This window comes from Gymnogyps californianus, chromosome 16, assembly GCF_018139145.2.
Source record: "Gymnogyps californianus isolate 813 chromosome 16, ASM1813914v2, whole genome shotgun sequence".
Classification (NCBI taxonomy): Eukaryota; Metazoa; Chordata; class Aves; order Accipitriformes; family Cathartidae; genus Gymnogyps; species Gymnogyps californianus.
In genome coordinates, this window is record NC_059486.1 from 5,136,416 (window position 1) to 5,156,021 (window position 19,606).

The following is a 19,606-nucleotide window of genomic DNA, read 5'->3' on the forward strand; positions in this document are numbered from 1 at the left end:
TGATATTGAATTATCATTCCAATATATGCAATAGGAATGACTAGAAGCCAAAAAAAAAAGAAAATTCGATAGCGTAAAGCTCATTTACACAGTGTTTACATAATTCTGGTCTTCCATACGATAAGGAGGTGCTACTCTATCCTTTTCTGTGTTAAATGTATTAATGAATGGCAAGCAGAATAGTCTATACGTAAAACACTGTGGGATATGAATGATGCATCTGAATGTGTTGTGGAAATATGCAGTAGGAAATACTCTATAGAATGTACAAGCTGTCTGAAAAGAATAATTTTTTCTTGAAGTGTCTTTCTACCAAACTGTTTGTCATAAGCGATTGTTGAGGCCAATAACATAAAGTTTAAAAAAAGATCTGCTTATCTTATATGGGCATAAAATCTCCAGATTTATTATAAGTACTGATACATTTTGGAAGGAACATGTATTCTCTTGCTTCTTGTCTCTAGCAAGCCTCTCTTTTTCAGGATGAAACTTGAATAAAGAGAGGAGAGGGAGTCCCATACGTGCTTCTTGCAAAATCTTTCATCTTTAATCAGAGATGTGTAGAAAATGTCACAAAGAATTCGACCAGTGGTCTTATCAATGACATGAAAATGAAGCCTCTGATGATGAGGATTTAAAGGAAAACCAGTTTTAAATGTTCTGAACATGTCAGAATAAGCGTGATTAATGGAGCCAACTCTAACTTTTATATAATTAAAATAAGAATTTGGCCTGATATCTAATACAGTAATTTCATTCTCTCTGTGTGGCTGGAAAGTTACTCATTAAGAAACAGCTTCCTCAACTCTTATTTTTCATCTTCTATGACCATTGGAAAAAGCCAATTATTTGAAGAAAGTATAACTCCTCATTTTGGAGGGTTTTCCTTTCCACATCTTTGATGCATTAGAGTAAGTAAAGTTGTGCTAATTACCATTCTGTTAATGTGTATGCTATTATTTTAATTTTCTGCTGATTAATCTGTTCTTCATGTGCTGATGCCCTTCTGATGTGCAAAGGGAAGTAAGATAACTATAACTGATATTAAGACTCTTTCTGTAGAATTTTTAAACCAGGTAATAGCAATACACAGTGCATTTGGGGCAAAGGATTCAGACGTCTTTAAGGTACCCAAAATGCTTAAATTACAAGCCTGCTCACACACTGTGGTCCATACAGGCAAAGATGACAGATAAGCCCTCCAAACTGTCATGTGGAGGTGACTTGATGTACTGACTGGATAACTAGTTCAGAACAACTGAGAATAAGATTGTCATGGTTAGTTTTTGGAACTGGTTACTGTAGAAGTCCTGTTCTAGTTAACTAATTTCACGCATGTGGATTTGGGATAGATTGAAAGGCAGGTGTTAGAGCATGGAGATTAAAAGAACGTAGTGAGAAGGCAGATTTAAATAGGAGCAAGAAAGAAGAGGGGAAGTTGAAATACTGTATAGGAGATCTTCAGAACTGAGTAAAAGCTGCTGTTCTGAAAATGTGTATGTTAATAGTGTTCTGGGAATCTAAGGAAAGAAAGGCATGAGTGGGATATCAAATGTTTTAATCAGTATACTTCATATACTGGTTTTTTTGAGTGTTCACTTTTTTTGTGGTCAGAGTTCCAGTTGTGGAATTTTGCAATTGTTTGCAACAATCACTTATTCGTCATCTTCTAACTAAAATATAATGCTCTCCTCAATACACCAGTACCAATCCTGACCTATACTAACTCATCCTGGTAGTCATGAATTGTATCCAGGTCTACATTGGTTCAACTATGTATCTCCCTTAAGCAGGGTTAGAGTTAGGAAGGGATATAAAGATAAATATAGAATCAGTAAAAGTATTTAAGAGTGAGTGATTGCAAGCTCCACTGTCCCAGACTAACATCCCAGGAAACTTCAGGAATGAATATGTAAAACTGTCATCCACTGACTCTGTCCAGTCTCTATACCTTTTGCTCTGATGTTAAGGGATTAACAATGATTGCCATAACTGTTTGTCCTTCCATACGCGCATGTTTCACATTCCCAGATACCTTCACATTTATGTATTGGAAACTGCTGAAAAGGGATCCAGTGTGTTGCAAGAACCTGCCTAATGCCAAGATGCTGTCACAGAACTGTAGACCCCAGAGATGCATACCAGTGGGGACTTAGAGTCTATGTGTCTGCTTTCAGATCTACCTTTCCACTTGTCAGCCCATCATAAATTAGAAGAGATCTGTAAGTGACTTTAAACATGTTCAGAGAGAAAGCTATATAAAATACAGAAACTAAGATTAGGATACCCCACTGTGACAAAGACTATACAAATAACAGAAGAATAGTAATACCTCTTGCAAAACAGAAGAGTCTGAGATCGTTACACTTGTTTCTACCACCTGAGGAATGAAATCCTAGATAGATAATTATTTCCCCCCTTCTACCCTCCCAAATAAATGTTCTAAGAACAATGTTTTTTCATGTAAGTGTGAGATGCTAAGAAACTCAAAAAGCTGAGTTTTATTCTTTATTTTAACCATATAATCCTTCTTCAGTACTGCAGCTGATGTAATTGTCCTTACCTATATCTGTGAAGCCCCTGCTTCAAAGTTTTTTATGCTGTGCTATATCTCCATTAACATTATTTAAAGGTTAGCTAAAACTATTATTTGACGTAATTAACTTCTACTGTGGTGACAGCTACTGGGAGGGTAAAGCAAGATCTCACTGAAATCCCTGGCTGATAATGACTTTTAGCAAGAAAAAAACCAAGAGCTGAAATTCTCAACAATAAAACAGTATCTTACAAAACATGTACTATTAAATGTATATGCATTAATAAATACACGTTACACATTAAAATAGAAGTCATGTAAATAGAAGTTCATATTTTTCAACCAGAGCAGTGTGGCCAAGTAGGAATGAGACCCGCCCCATCCTGCTCTATATCTGTGTAAGTGAATCTTATCCTATGATATAGGTGATGTGGGGAAAGGAAAAATACATCTTGGTAAATCCAGTGCTCCATTTCAAATACTTAATTACAGATTACTATTTTGGAGTGCTGAAATATCTTTTGTTCACTAAAATTTCTGCTGTGATGCTTAACAGAAAGCAAAGTACATGAGGTTGCAAGTACCTGTAGTTCAATTTCTCTTCTCACAATAGCTAGAGGTTCAACATCTGGCTTGGATCATGCTGTCCCTCTTCTAGTAGTGTGGCATCATCATCTTCAATATGTATTTTAATGCTTTGTCACATCTACATTGAAATGCTAGTAAGCTCATGCAGGAAGAACTTCTAAAGACTTCTAGGGCAACTTTGAAAATTGACTTTGGGAGACTTGGTCTTATTAAAATGTAGTAGAAGTTATATTTCTTTAGTAGGCTCTGAAATTTTTCTTAAGCCTACCTCTGAGGGTATCTCAGTGGCATGTAGTTTAGTTTGTAAAAATACTCACTGAAGACCCTCTAGACACAAGTAAACAGACAGCAAGATGGGTGCCAAAGTGGGCTGGGGCCAGCATACAGTGAGGAAGCCATGACATCTGTGATTTTGCTGCCCACTGTGCTCAGAGCTTAGTGGGAGCAGCAAGCCCTTCCTAGAAAAGAGGAAAGTTATCACCAATCAGCTATTAGTAATGTGTTTTCCCTCTGTGAGAGGTAACTGCTTCCTGCTGTTGCCTTCTGCAGAGTTCCAACTAGTAGGCTTAACCCCTAATTTGGGAAAGAATAATTGCTCTAACAGTCACTGAAAAGCTGTCAGCTCTTGCTTGGGATGGCATTTCCTGTGCTTTTTGTATGAAACATTTGCCTTGTAGTCATTGTTCACTTTTACTGCACCTCAGAATTTCTGTATTAAAAATGGAAGAGAGGAGGCTTAATAACACTTAGCTTGGCTATAGAAAGAAGCTTACAAAGTTTGTTGTAGCAGTGCATCACTTTATTGATTAAGCAGGATGCAGGTAGTATGTTTAATAGTACTGTTCTCCAAGGGGAAAGAAGAGCTGTTACTGTGTTCTGCAAAGATCAGTAACTCTCCCTTTTACAAAATCATGAAGCAAAGTTAATCACCTCCTTTTGCTTCCTAATTTAGTTATTTAAATGTTCAGTGCAAACAGAAAAGATGAAAGAAAACTCAGGAGGACATCTGTCTGAGTACAAGATATTGATATAAATAGAGAGACTGGGAAAAGTAGTTGTGAGTCTGTTTCATTTTGTACTTAAGGAAAACCAGTCAGAACAGGACTGTGCAGGAAAAGCACTGCCATAAGCTCTTGCTGAGGGAGAAATTGGGGCACAGCTCAGCACTGTTTGTTTTCATGTAGGTTTAGATAATAAAACATAGAAGGCTGAAAGGGAGATTTGATTTACTATTGTTCAGAAACCACATTTTCTTAGGTCTGCAAGCTTCAGCTGTCCCTACATTTTTGCTAGGGTTTTAGATTTTTGCTTTTCTTTACATATTTTTCCATCTGTATTTTCTGTTTGGGATAATAAAAGGTTTAGAAGTCTAGAAGAGGAGGAGAAAGTGAGTGGTATGCAGCAAGGAAGCGGAATCTCTCATTTCATTCATTTCTCTTCTCATTGTTTGGCAGGTGGAAAGCACAGATTTACAGAGCTGAACTGGATCAGCTGAAGAAGTGGGGGAAGAGAAACAAAACAAGTACAGCACCATTGAAAAGAGCTTCAGCTTTATCTAGCAGCATCACCACAGCAACCAGAAAATACAATTAAAAAGCAAGGGCTAGAGTAGAGCAGGTGAAAGTGCGGCTCCTTACCTTTGGACAGAAGGCAGCAAAATAATTATGCAGAACAGAAAAGAGTATTTGATGGATCTAGCCAAACTGTGGCAAAGGGAAGTGTTCCTTCATTAACAGGAATGTGCCACTGTTTATGCACTGGAAAGAGGAGTGCCATGAGATCTACTGAAGAGACTATTTCTGTGGTTGCATATCTACATGTGTTTGCCCCCCTGCTGGGACTGAATTAGGTGGTACAGGCATCTTGGACCATCAGGTATTGGATAGCGACTTTTTTTTTTTTGTTCAAGGTGTACCTGGCACGAGAACTGAAAGACACCGCAGATCTTTTTCAGAGACGCAAACAGAGTGAGACAATCTCCAACCTTTCCCTTCTGTAACTGCCTGCTATACCATGGGATGTCGGCAAAGCTCTGAGGAGAAAGAGGCAGCGCGGCGGTCCCGTAGGATTGACCGCCACCTGCGCTCTGAAAGTCAGCGACAACGAAGAGAGATTAAGCTCCTTCTCCTGGGTACCAGCAATTCTGGGAAGAGTACTATCGTAAAGCAGATGAAAATCATTCATAGTGGTGGCTTTAACTTGGAGGCCTGTAAGGAATACAAACCTCTGATTATCTATAATGCAATTGACTCTCTCACACGTATCATTCGGGCTCTAGCCACCCTTAAGATAGAATTTCACAATCCTGACAGAGCATATGATGCTGTGCAGCTTTTTGCCTTGACAGGCCCGGCTGAGAGCAAAGGTGAGATTACCCCTGAGCTTCTGGGAGTCATGAAACGGCTCTGGGCAGACCCGGGTGTGCAGGAGTGTTTTTGCCGCTCCAATGAGTACCACCTAGAGGATAATGCTGCATACTACTTAAATGACCTAGAAAGGATTGCAGCACTGGACTACATCCCTACAGTGGAAGATATTCTGCGTTCTCGGGACATGACCACAGGGATTGTAGAAAATAAGTTCACTTTCAAAGAGCTGACTTTCAAAATGGTGGATGTGGGCGGACAGAGATCTGAACGCAAAAAATGGATCCACTGTTTCGAGGGGGTTACAGCAATAATTTTCTGTGTGGAGCTGAGTGGATATGACTTGAAGCTGTATGAAGATAACCAAACAGTGAGTGCACCTTCTGCTCCTTTCTCTCTTTCCTTCTCTTCCTTTCCCCCTCCCCAGTGTTTGGCCTTTTTTTATCCTCCCCCACCTCCCTACTCTCCCAAGGCAGTAATCCCTGACTTCCCAGCCCCAAATGTGATATCCTTCCCCTCACCCCCAATCTGTAGTAAAAAGCCAGAAGCTATGATTCCTTTATTGGGATAGCTTTCCCCATTGGACAGATTTATTTATTTATTTAATGTTACTTTTGGGGAAAAGGAGGTGCTTTTCACATGACAGCAGATATTTTTTTTTTTAGTGCCTTTTTGCTAAATGTTTACCTGGTTAAGTGTTACTCCAAACATCACTTAAAAAGGTAGACAGTAGTAACACCCTGGTGTACAGGATGGTTAATTTGGATACCATGTTTTGCAAGTCCTGGGAAATTTTGAAGCTAAAATAGTAATAAGTAACAGTTTTCTCCCCATTTTTGCCAGGATTTTCACTGGGAATTTGGGATGAAATTAATTAAAAAAAAATCAAATATGTTTTTTAATTAGTATGGAACTTTTAATTTTAAAATTTTCTTTGACTGTTTTTGTTTATATGGCTTATTTACCTTGTCCAATGAATAACTGTTTAATTCCCTTTAATGCTATTAGCTTCTAGTTTTCACAGCACGCAAATATACTAACTATGGAAAAGTATATGAACACTTACGCAGATGCAACTATGTGCTTGCTATCACATTCAGGTTGCCTGTGTTAACCTTTATAGGGTTTCATTTGAACTTATTTTTTTGACAGCCTTGTAAAACGTGATGCTTAAGAGATGGGAGTTTGTGGGTAGGAACACTTAATGATTCTATCATCTAGCAGTTCCTAAACACGCTGTATTTATGTTTGAAAACAGCTGCCTTTCAGGAAAAATTAAAATCTACACTGTAAAATCAGAAAGTTAACATTAAAATGCTTCTATTTCTTTTGTACTCCTTTACATATCTTCAGTTGTTTTACATTTAGAAAGCTTGTTCACCAATATCAGTTCCTGGAGTAGTCCAGAACACCAGAATCCTTGTTCTTTTACAGCAGGTGCATTACGTAAGTGTTGTTGGGGAGGAAATTGTTCCAAGAAATTTTTATATGATATTTCAAATCTAACTGGATCTCAATAAGTTTACAGAAGAGGATCTTTCAGCCAGGTCTAATGATCTGGTTTTGGCAGTCCTCTATAGAAGAGGATTACTAATCAGCCTTAACTGTTGTTCTTTATCAGACACTCCCCCACCCCCCATTTATGTGCAGTACATACATCTATATTAAAGTTTCTTTACAGAGTATCTTAAGTCAAATGTAGTATACTGCACATGTATGTGTAAGAGGCGTCACCTGTGTGACATCCTCTAGTGCTTGTATGGGTGTGACACCACTTTGTATGCAGCTATTTCCTTTTCCCTTTTTGCCCTAAAATAATTTCAAGGAACCTCTGAAAATCTCACAACTGATTACCAACTCATACAGACTTCTCTAAAATGATAAAGTGGGGGAACAGGTTGGGAGAAAGGAGAATTTCCTCTACAGACAGTCTCAGTGGAAGGAGTACTGAAGCTCTACATAAGATGTCTGTCACAGTGCAGATCTCTGTTGTGAGTTTTCTCTGCCCTGAAAAGCTCCACTCCCCTGTCCTGGAGAGGGGGCCGACTGTGACCTTCTTCACTGTTATTTATTTTTTACTGGACTTGTGTAATGTCAACATAGTTGCATACCTGAGGTTTTTTTATTAAAAATTGATTATCGAGAGCTCCTATGCTCTTTAAAGATGCCAAATACATGGTCATGGTTTTGATAATGACTGGAATAACTGCAATGGCTTTAATGGCTAAATGTGAAAGCCTCCCAAAAATTATGCATATTTTACATAGCATATGCCATTCACCAGATCCCTGAGGCAAGGTGAACTATATCAGTACCTGAAGCAACTTCAGTTCCTTCTATCTAGTCTGCTGTTTATACAATATCACTTATCATAGAATCACGGTACAGATTAAAATATTGTCAAGTGACCTAGGGGATTCCACAGTGCTGGTGATAGGTATTTATAGCAATTGAGGTGGGGAAACTCCATGAGAATGAAGTGGTTAAGGAAAAGAATTCCATAGGTGATACTTCTGACATTTTCCAGAGTTTTTATCAGAAGTTGAGAGATGTCACTGAGGTAGAGTTGGAGGAAGATGCTAATATTTCCTTCCAAGTTGTATGAAAATTGCACAAACCAAAAAGAAACAAATATCAGACAAAACCTGTAGAGCAATACTTCCCAGAAATCTCACCCTTGGCTTTTTGTTTGCTTGTTTGTTTTTACTGCCATACCTCTTAGTAAAGTCTTGTCTGTTCAAGTTCTGGGTTCTGCAACCAACTCCTTCCCTCCAAACCAGCATAAGATTAGATCATCACCAAAGAAAATAAATGAAACTATTCCCTTCACATCCCATGCATGTAGGAAAGGGGTTCTTTATGTATCATTTTATAAAATCTCATATCGTTATTAGTACAGTGATGTGAAATTATTTCAACTCATTTGTACCTTTAATTCCTTTGTCAGTGTTTTTGGTTGCTAATACAGTTTCTTTACAAAGATTTTTCTTATTAGAAGGGAGCTAAATGATAAGTTTGAGAAGCAATTATACTTAGGTTTGAACCAAGACTACAAAATAGTTTCCAAAAATATTTGCTTTGTTTTACAAGCTTTCCTTATATGGTTGAATCCCTTTTGTGTGCACTTTCTACAATTCTTCAAGGGAAAAAAACCTTATGGTCAACAACATTCACCTAAGCTGAATTTTGATAAAACTTTTCAGAAATACTTGAATTTTACTGCAAATGAAATACGCATTACGAGTACTAAATCTTTTACAAAGATTTTTCTTATTAGAAGGCAGCTAAGTGACAAGTTTGAGAAGCAATTATACTAGTTCATGAGAAATATCAGACCAGAGAAATTTATTTTAAGGAAAAAAAGAAGGTTGTTACCTAATTTTTAGTAGCTTTGTCAAGTTTGTCTAGATCTTTCTGTCGTGCCTCCATCATTGTCTCCATGTGTCTGAGGCTGTTCTATGAGTATGGAATTCTCTCTTAAATGATTTTTGCAAAGATGATATTTCCAATAATCCTTGTTGCACTGTTTGAATTGGCCCTTTTTTGTTGGTATAACTTATCATGTATATAAAATTTCCCTATTCTTATCTTCTGTAGTGATTTTTTACACCTGCCATTTTCTTCTCTGCTAAGTAGCGCTTATCTTAAGCCAAGGATTTTTCAGTTTCCCATGCTCTGCCAGCAAGCAGGTGCACAAGAAGCTGGGAAGGAGCAGAGCCAGGACCCCTGACCTGAACTAGCCAAAGGGGTATTCCATACCATAGAACGTCATGCTCGGTATATAAACTGGGAGGAGTTGGCCAGGAGGGGTGGATCGCTGCTCGGGCATCAGTCAGTGGCTGGTGAGCAATTGCATTGTGCATCACTTTGTCTTTTCTTGGCTGTTATTTTCTTTTTTTTGTTTTGTTATATTCCTTTTCATTACTATTATTATTATATTATTCTTAGTAGTGTATTTTATTTTACTTTAGTTATTAAACTGTTCTTATCTCAGCCCACGAGTTTTACTGTTTGGGTTTGGTTTTGGTTTGGTTTTTTTTTTTTTTTCCTCCTTGCCACCCCATGGGGAGGGGGAAGTGGCTGTGTGGTCCTTAGTTGCTGGCTGGGGTTAAACCACGACAAGTACGCTAACTGATTCACCATTCACTGTCCTGCATGTGGACTTATGTTTCATTATCTGGAGATTCTTGTCTTGGCATTAGTGCCTTCCTATTGTAACAGATTTCTATATCTGATTTTTGTTTAGTAACCCTCTCTTGACATGAGAGAAGCACTGCCCCTAATTCGTTCTCTTCATTTTCAGAGATAGTAGGAAAAGCATATCTTATTTATATCTAGACCCTGATTAGGAGTGAGTTGGTTTCTTGCAATTCTTTAGACTTTTCCTGCCTTGCTCTTCAGATTTAAAAATCAGAAAGAACTAGCCCAAAGGGAAAAAAAATCAATATACTCTGAAAAATCCTTATGGATGTTGATTTTGATTCCAGTATCTAGAATGAAATGAAGTAAGTATCTGGGTTATTTCAGAGTGACGTTGAAGCTGACTTTTACATAGTGTTTTAACAGCCTGGAGGGCTAATCTCCTCTGATTTCTTTTTGTCCCTTTTCTACAATCTGATGTTCCTTGGTGCTACTGCTTATAGGGGGTACGCAGCATTGAATTTCAGACTTCTATCGTCCCTCAGCTTCTATGTGTATGCAACCACTGTCCAAGCATTTGCCCATCTATAAAATTAAATTCTGCAGACATATTTTTACGATCTGTGGAGAAATTGGAACACAAATGAAATATGCGAGAACAGTCATCTTCCTGAAACTCCTACTTATGTGGCAAAAAGGAGAGGGACACTAATAGCATTTCAGGGGGAATCTGACTGTATAATCAGAAAGAACAGGTTACTTTTGGCCCATCTTTCTTTGGCTGTTATGCTTTATCCAAACATACATCCATAATTTCACTGTGTAGAGATGGCATGTTCTAGGCGTGCTGAATACACAATACAGTGTTAAACGGCTCTGATAGCTGACCTATGAGAAGTACCTACATTGGCAGATCACTTGAACGGCAACACTGAGACAGCCAGTCCTGAAAAAGCCCTACAAATAATAGTGTTGCTGAGTCTAAAATGCTTCCTGGTGTAGTATCTATGGCGAAGAGAACTATTAAATAAAACTAGTCCACTGCCAAACATAACTTACTGCTTGACAGAGCGTGTAAGAATCTGGCTGATTTATAAACTCAAAGTTTAGCAAATGATCTATATGAATATGATAACTTCTGTGCTTCCTGTTGACAGAAGTGGATAAATGCTATGCATGACCTCTGTATTTATTGAAGATGCGTTAAAATAATGATTGACAAATATGGTAAAAATTGAGGGGAAAATGAGCTAGTTCTGCATACTGGTAGGTCCTGAATATAGCTAACTCATGAAGTCTGTTCAGGGAGAGATTATTGTAGTGACACCAATGTGCAGAAGGGAGAACAAAAATAATGCCCAAACAATCAGTTGCTTGGACGTTTTTTCCTTTGTGTGTAATTTTAAGAGACAAAATAAGTTAAACATTATACTGCCTGGAAACAAATGAGAGAAGGGGAAGACAGAATTTTTCTGGGGCTTTTGCCTTTCTCCTGCGACGCTTTATTCTGGGTAACATCACTTGCCAGAGACAAAATCACCTGAGTTAACGGTTTGTAGATCTGGCCAAACCAATATTTTTACTTGTCTGTTCAACATATGTGATATTTATAGATGCTTACTAAAGAGCAAGATAGTGAAAACTGTAATTCTTCACTTTTTTTCCTCCACCTTGTGTGCTTTCCTCTGTCACTCTCTATAACAATATTTTTCCTGCTTATCTAGGGTTATCTGCAAATGTGATCTGTGTCTGTTTTCATTTCCACAATGTCTTATGCGTTTTTTTCTACCTAACATGTAATAAATGTAGCTGTATCCTTCCATGCACCATACCTAGTTAGTATGACTCAACTAGGTAACAGCTGCCTCTTCTATTGACACAGTTGCAAAACTGGTTTGTACAATACCTTTGGAATGCTATTGATTTATTATAGGATTATTATTCCTGACTAGCAGTCTGAGAAGGTTGCCTTAGGTTTTTATATCCCCATGCTGATTTCTTCTCTATTATACCAAAAAAATTACCTGTCCTAGTTTTCATGGTCCTTAGCAGCTGATTGACCCATTCTATCTTTTATCATATTAAGATGTCATCTCTGGCCTTTGATAATGTTAAATTATCAAGTGATCAATTTTTTTGGCCTTCTTACATGTTGCGTCCTGCACTTAGGAGTTCCCTGTTAATATCTAAGTGTCTCATCTTTATTTAAATTTCTCCTTAATGTGTGCTAGAGGATGTTAATCTGTACTCTCTCATATTAGTACTCCTGCCTCTCACCCTGAAAAGGAGTCTTGCAGTTTCTTTGCAAGTCTGCCCATCTGTCCGTCTGTATGCACTCAGTTTTGTGTTTCATACCTGGTATACGTTCTGATGGATAGCTTTCAATTTTCTTCTACAGTGTATAGCTGCAACAGGGTTCTAGACCATTAGAAAGATTCTTCAAAGATACAATAATAAAGTAAACAATGAAATGAGTTAAACATGAATGTATGATTGAGAATTCCTGAGGTCTGTAGCTGCAACAGATTTACATGGTGCAGAAGATAGGAAGTAAAGGTTGTACACATCTGCTTTTTTCTAAAAATGATACTAGTTCAATACCTTTATGAATATGAATGTTAAAGGAAAACTACTTGCAGGTAACTTAGGTTTAGATAATTCTTATTCTCTTTCTTACAGCCATTGCAAGTGAATGGAAAAATGAAATTTTAGGCTTTTTTGAGGATATTTTTTTAGTATAGCATCTTGTTAAAAGGAAGATGCAGATGAAAAAGACAAAATACTGCAGCAAACAGTTCAGACTGCAGTAGGCCTCAAGCAAAACAAATCGTTGAGGTCATAATGGAACCTCACAATTATCTAATAATAATTTACTTGGAAAGCACTCTGTGCTTTTTGAACAGAAATCCTGTTTCTGCCAGGAAATTTTTTATCAAGTAAACAAAATTTTAACCCCCCCCCGCCCCCCCAAAGCCAAATACTTAAGGAGCTTATTTGCCTTTCCTGCTACCTCAGCTTTTTGAGAGTACAGTATATTAAACTCCTTTCTGGCATGCAGCTATTTTCCTGCAATACTACTAATAACAGTCAGGACAGAGGGGAAATTGTGATAAATGTTATACACAGCCCTTTTAGCACCTGTTATTATCAATGGTAAAAAAATCATGTCAGCAAACATCTTTCTGACAAAATAAGTCTTTTGGGAATCTGAGATAAAGATTGACCTAAACCGCTCAGGTGCTCTCTTTTTTTATGAAGCCTTTCCATTTCAAGATATTTCATAGCGAACTTTGTGTGGGAGCAAAGCCTAGATGACTTCAGTATTCATGTGTGTAATCTTTCAGCACTGCAAATGGAATTCTAGCCTCGCCTTTTTTCACTTAAGAAAGTAATATATATATTCCCTTACCAAAGCTTAATTTTATATAGTGATATATCAAGATTCCAGCCTGAAGACTTGTATCCAAGCATGTATCTTCTAAAATATGTAAATATCAGTAAAATAATGAATATACGTAAAAGAAAATGATCAATCAACTCCCAATTTGCAATTCTTTTTACTAGATATTATTTCAAGTCTGAAGACTTATTTTTGGTTACATTGTTCACTGTGTGCTTCTGATATGGATATCCACACACAGAACACATGGGACAGCAGTTTTCTATATTTTGGACTTGTTGCCATACCCTGAACTTTATATTCCATGTAACTTCAGATACTAACAGTAACTTTATACGCAAACTATTCTGGCTGTATGTTTACTAAATTGCTTCCTTTAATTGCAAAAAAAAAGTTCACAAATATGATAATGCATTACACTGTGGAATATTATAAAAAAAATACTCATTCTAATGACATGGTTTGATTAGATGAAGATGCCAGTATCAGACTGTAAAAGCCTGAGAAGTTTTGCTGTGAGGCTTATCTATTTCATGTCGATAGACTAATTCCTAAGACAAAGCTGTATTTAAACCTGAAGATAAGTAAGTATTTTTATCACTGTAGAGCAGTGGGCTTAATTCAAAGAAATTCAGAGAGACAACAACAGGAAGACTTATTTTGGAAAAATATGGCATGAAAGTAATGCTGTATTACTGCAGCATTCCTGCAATGGACCTACTGATTAGTATTCATCTACTTTGGTATCTAATGTTGGTTGTCAGACTTGCATCTGAATTAGATGACTAAATTTCCCTGCATATTTAGGTAACTGCAGGGGATGGCTCAAATCCCCCTATGACAAATGCCTGAAAGATAACTATCTGGTTTTGGTCTTTGTGACCGGCTGTATTCAAAACTCCTAGACTAGGTAAGGTGTTTTACTGTGATTTTTAAATTAATTCAGAGCATTACAGTACAGAGGTAAATGAAATACTAAGACATCAGGAGTGGCAGAATGCTCCTAAATATCCTATAAGCTTCAGGCTCAGAACAGTCTTTAGGTGGAGAGATACGGGTACTGACAGATAAATAAACAGAACTTAAGTAAAAATCTCAGTTATTCAGTAACACTACCATCCCCCAAACTATAGGAAGGAAAAAAAACCTGAACCCCCCCCAAACCTAATTCCAGTAATGCCTATCAATCTAGTGTGTAGGCAAAACTTGCTTTCTAATTACAGGGTTAAACTAGCCACTAGAGTAGTATATATGGACACAAGACACCTGTCAAGCACTTGGAGAGTTGTAATGAGTCAGTAGCGAAGCCACTGACATTGTCCAGTTAACTTAGTCAATATGTGCAGAAAGCACCTCCTATCCGTACCAGTTTCACGGGCAGAGAAGTTGATCATATAAACGGGATAGCATCTATTTGATAAAGAATCAATTTGTGAAGGAAAGGAACTGAATTTCTCAGCCTCTCCCAACTGGGCTGGAAAGTCACAATCCTCTTCCCAAATATATTGTCATAGAAAAGATAGAAGTGAAATTAGAGCACTACTTTTAACAAGGCAAATGCAGGAGTTAGAAGGGGAATACACCAGAGCAATACAAGGTTCTCCTACAATAAATTGCCATCTTTATGTGAAACTCCCTAGATGACTGTATTGAAAATCACTTGCTTAAAAGCAAATTCTTCATTTGTCCTTGTAGAACCCCTTGAACAGTAAGGAATGCCACAAATTTTTAGGGCTGTGAGGCATACATGACAAGCATGGCCTAGCCTCTTAGAAAACATGCTTCTTGGACATCTAGAGGTTTAAACTTCAGAGGAACAACTATCCATCATACATCATTCAATACAAAGTTGAAAATAACTTTAAGAACACTGGACCTAAATGAGACCATTACTGAACAATGTGATTAATTTACTGGGTGCATTAGCTTTTCCAGTTATTAACATCATACAAACATGCAAAAAATATTTTCTGTGCTTAAAGAAAACAATGACCACAGCATGTATTAAGAATTCATTTTATTATCAAAATTACTTTTTAAAAAATACTATTAGTCCAAGTGGTTTTCAAGAAATGGTTTGTAATCGGTGTTAGGTATAAATATACGTGTATTTTCTGAGATTTCCTGCTATGCAAAAATACATGGATGTATATTTGAAGCATGAATGGTCAGAAGTATTTCTGCTGAGAAAAACTTAAGGTTATACTTCCTGAATTAAAGCAAAAATTTGAGGAAATTAATTAGATTCTCTGAAACTTAATGCATATGAATTAGTGGCATAGTTCAGGCAATTACAGTTTCCAATCAGTTTTTACTTCTGTTTGATAAAAATATGTAGGCTTCTTATGTGAACTTCACAATAAACTAAACATAACTCTTAAAAGACAGACTATGAGAAACATGAATGATATGGACGTAGTTTGGAAATATACTTGACTGTATTGTAAGGAGCCAAGATCCCTCTGAAGCCTAATGCCACGAAGAGACTAATGTGGGTTATGTTCAGAACACTTCTAGAATCCATCAAATGGGTAGAGAAGTGTTGATATCATCTCTCATAATACTGTATGTTGTCTACTTAATAATCACAGGGAATAGGAACATGTCAATACAAAAAAATAAAAAGAAGAAAAATTCCATCTTGGTCTGGAAAAGCAGCTACTTTGGCTTATTTCTGTAACTGTGCTGAACAAAAAAGTAGATAAAAGCTGTAAGAACTCTGTGGTATGCCAACCCTGGAGAGAGCAGTGGAGTCCAGTTAGCCTTAAAAACCAGCAGAGATGCTGGAACAAAGAAGGAGGATCCTTCCTGTTAATACAGCTTCAGAGTGAGTTTTGGTGGTGGTGGATTTTTCAGAACTTTATTCCATTATTACAAGTCCATACTTTAGCTAAATACATTCTTCTGTAATTCCCCACCCCCCCAGTAATACAAGTGTAATTTGGCATACACCTGAGCTTTCTATACTGTTGGGATGGCAATCCAAAAACCCTCCAGCATGGTAGAACGCTTCTTCAGTATGTATTCCCAATACATATTTTTCAGTGTATCCAAAATCCTCACTGACTCAGAAGACATGTTCGATAACATAAAAAAACATAACTAATGGGAATTTATTCACGTCTTATTCCTAATGTGTGAATTTAAAAGGCTCCTTAGCTTAGAAGAACAGACATGAGACATAGCTCTTCTACCTGTGAATGTAGAAAGACACTGCATCTTGAAATGGAGGCTGATAGAATTTTTCTGGTTGCTGTTATTTGGTGGACTTGCTGCCTTACTGTTTAGAGAGCAAAAAACCAAAGGGTTGATCTGAAATTTTACTCCTGAAATGCCATAGCACTCATTGTTCTTGCTGGCTAGTGAGCAAATCTCTCTTATAAAGTTCACTTACTAAAACTATCTAATTTGGAAGTTGGTAACAGAAGAACTCTTAAAACATTTGACAAGCTTTAGCAAAGAAACTCGTGTGGCATGAAATGAGAAAATAGGAAGTGGTCTTGAATACTAAAAGCCTTACAACATTTGACAGAATTAGTTACAAAGAAAAACAAAACCAGTTAAATAGTACAGCAGGTAAAATCATATATGAAATGTAAAAATACTAAGTACCCATTTTTGAAAAGCATTACAAGGTGAATAGCAAATACTTAATTGTCTTGAAGGTATTACTACTAACATCACATTACTTGTAATCATGTTTAAGACAGTTTTCAAGAATAGCTTTTGTTGTTAGTCTGATGCATACACAGGTCAAAAAACTGGGAGAAACTAGTAACTTAAACTAGAATATGCAGACGCATGAAAAAATACATATCAGGAATAAATATGGTTCTTACAAAGGAAAGTCATGCCTTCTCAAAGTTGATAACTGTGTGTGTGTTGGTTGGTTGTTGGTTTTGGTCTGGTTTTTTGTTTGTTTTTTTGGTGTGGTGTTTTTGGGGGTGGGTGGTTTTTTTTAAGGAATGAGGAAGTATGCAGGGAGATGAATCCAGATGCTGAAACCATTTTACTTTGGAAAAAGGATTTTGACAAAGACTCTTTCTGAGAGAAACTAGGTTGCTATGGCTTTCCCCTGCCACAATAGGGAAGGCTTGTCCTCAACAAACAACTGATTAAAGGTTGGAGGAGTAGGAGCTCATGGACAATTCTTCCAGTGTAAGGAGATAGCAGAGGAGCAGTAGATGCTCAGCAGCTTACACTGTTTAACATATTCCTAAATTATATTAAAAAGTTGCTGTTCAGTCTGACCTACTACTGATATTTTCAGTAGTATTTTTACTGATATTTATTTTTCTACACTATGCTTTAACAGGAAATTTCCCCTTTTCTCATGCTGAAAGACTAGATCCTTGGATAAGCTTATCTTATATATCACTGTTGTCCTTGGAGATGGTGCCTTGCATAAGGAATGGTTTATTTTTCTGCATCCATTTCTCTCCTTTTTATAGTTCTTCTGGATCTTGTTAATACGGAAGCATGAATGACAGCTATCTGCCATGACTCTGGTGTGTACACTTTTGGAATTTTAGGTAGAAATTTCTTTAATACTTCTAAGAAATAACTAACTTGATTTCATTTTATAGGCAGAAGAGCAATATAAATATGATTTATGACAGAAAAATAATTGGAAGAGATCTATATATTACTAATAAGTAATCTCTGTTTTTAGAGGAATGTAATCAAATGAGGCTTTATAAGAACACTAACCTTAACACTAGATCAAAACTTGTCGAAAGATATGTTCCTGGATACTTGATAAACTCTACTTAACAAATAGAATTTTTCTAAAAACTTATTCTTGTGGTAGGATTAATAAGAGAATTATATCTATTCTTACAAAAAAATACATTTTTTCAATCTCCTTTTTTATCACTTCTCTTCTATAAAATAGGTATTCATGTTCTTGAAAATCTTTTAGATAAATATTTTAATCATTACTTAAATACTTTTGACTTTCTCACTATTGCCTAATGTCTTCCAGTGTGGTATTTAAGAATCTTATCCCTGCTATCGTCTCAAACAAAAGGTTAACATATTCTGTCTTGTCTTAAAGCTGTTTTATTTTGTTGGTAGCACAGAAGCTTCTCACTTGCATAAAGCAAAGAGACTTCCTTGCAGTCGATTCATTCTCCTTTCTTTCATGGCTCTCAGTGCAGCCTATAGCTATGTCTGAAGCAACACTGCCGTCTTCTACTACTGTATAATGGATCTATTGCATGTATAGTGCATTCTGGCCATGCTAGTTTTTTGGGGGTTTGTTTGTTTGTTTGTTTTGGGTTTTTTTGTGGCAGCAGCCAGTCAGTGTCCTTCCTCTCTTCTTACAGGTGACAATTCTGGATATGGGCTGAAGGCCTTTACTGTGTATTTGTAGTAAAGGCTTATGTGTTCCTAGGATTGACTGGCTTTACTGGACATCTGCAGCACAGGCAGTCTCTTTGTGCACAGTGCCATGTCTGGACAGATGAGGTCAGACTAGAGGATAAGAGAGAGTTCTTGGTAGTTGGCTGCTGCCACCTCCAGAAGGACTTGGGGCTGAGGGGTTGCAGGTCAAATGAATTATCTTGTCAGGTCAATTGTCCATGGACTGATCACTGAGCATTCTTGTTCTGTGGAGTGCTATAGGACTGTTTTTGGGCCTGTACTCCTCTTGATCATGTTTTCTTTTTTAAAAATTTATTATTAACTCTGTCTACTGCCTTTTATAGTAATATCATTATAGGATATTTATGCTAATAACCTTTTATACAAAACACTTCAAAATTAACAACATGAATACAGTTAACATATTAATTGCTGTCTCTGTATTTGCTTTCAAAGCCATTTGGTGGTTATACTATCAGAATATTCTAGCTGAATTGGACAGCATTAGTAAAAGGAGGCCATTCTAGTCCCCTGACAGAAACCTTACAACTTAAGAAAATGTAAATATATGTTACACATGCTGGAAAGGTGGGGTTTTTTTGTTGTTTTTTTTTTTTTTTTTTAAGCTATAAAGCTTTGCAAATACAAATATTTGACCACTGAAACATACCTAGTAATATTCTCATAGTGGTAGTTTGAAGTGGCAGTCAGTCTAGACTAAAGCCTTTTCAAGTACAAACTTTTTGTGTTCTTTTTTGCATTGAAAATGTTCTGTGAATGCAAAACTCTTATCCCAACTTGAACCTCATTTTGCTTAAGTTTCCTTTGTAAGGAACACAAGTGGATCCCATCTCTGTCAATTCTGCAAAATCCCTGAATTGAATTACTTATATGAATAAAAAAATCTCAGTGACTTGGCATACAGCGGTAATTAATTCTAATTCTGCTATATTGTTGTCTTTGTCCTGGCTGGTGTTTACGATATGTTTTAATGTAGTGTTATCTGTGGGTATAGTTACTCTTTCTGTTATTAACTAAGATATTAAATAAGCTTGGACATTAAACAGATCCCTGTAGAATTTGCCTATACACTTGCATATATTTAGTAATTTGCATTTGTTGCTGCTGTTTTGCTGCTTTTTCAGCCATTTTCAATAGGTGGAATAATCTTCATAGCTTATTCTTTATGCAGGGTCTCCACATAACAAGGGA

At 36.8% G+C, this 19,606-nt stretch overlaps 2 protein-coding genes across 3 annotated transcripts in view; one reads left to right on the forward strand and one right to left on the reverse strand.

Moving 5' to 3' along the window:
• The window catches only part of RSPH14 (radial spoke head 14 homolog), a 104,368-nt gene that overhangs the window by 39,057 nt on the left and 45,705 nt on the right, over positions 1-19,606 (reverse strand). The window lies entirely within an intron of this gene.
• The window catches only part of GNAZ (G protein subunit alpha z), a 75,760-nt gene that overhangs the window by 20,791 nt on the left and 35,363 nt on the right, over positions 1-19,606 (forward strand). For both annotated transcript variants that reach the window (XM_050906801.1, XM_050906800.1), the window contains exon 2: positions 4,579-5,860. In XM_050906801.1, coding sequence (XP_050762758.1) covers positions 5,138-5,860 — 723 coding nt within the window. In that variant the 5' untranslated portion in view covers positions 4,579-5,137. The remainder of the gene's footprint in view (positions 1-4,578; positions 5,861-19,606) is intronic.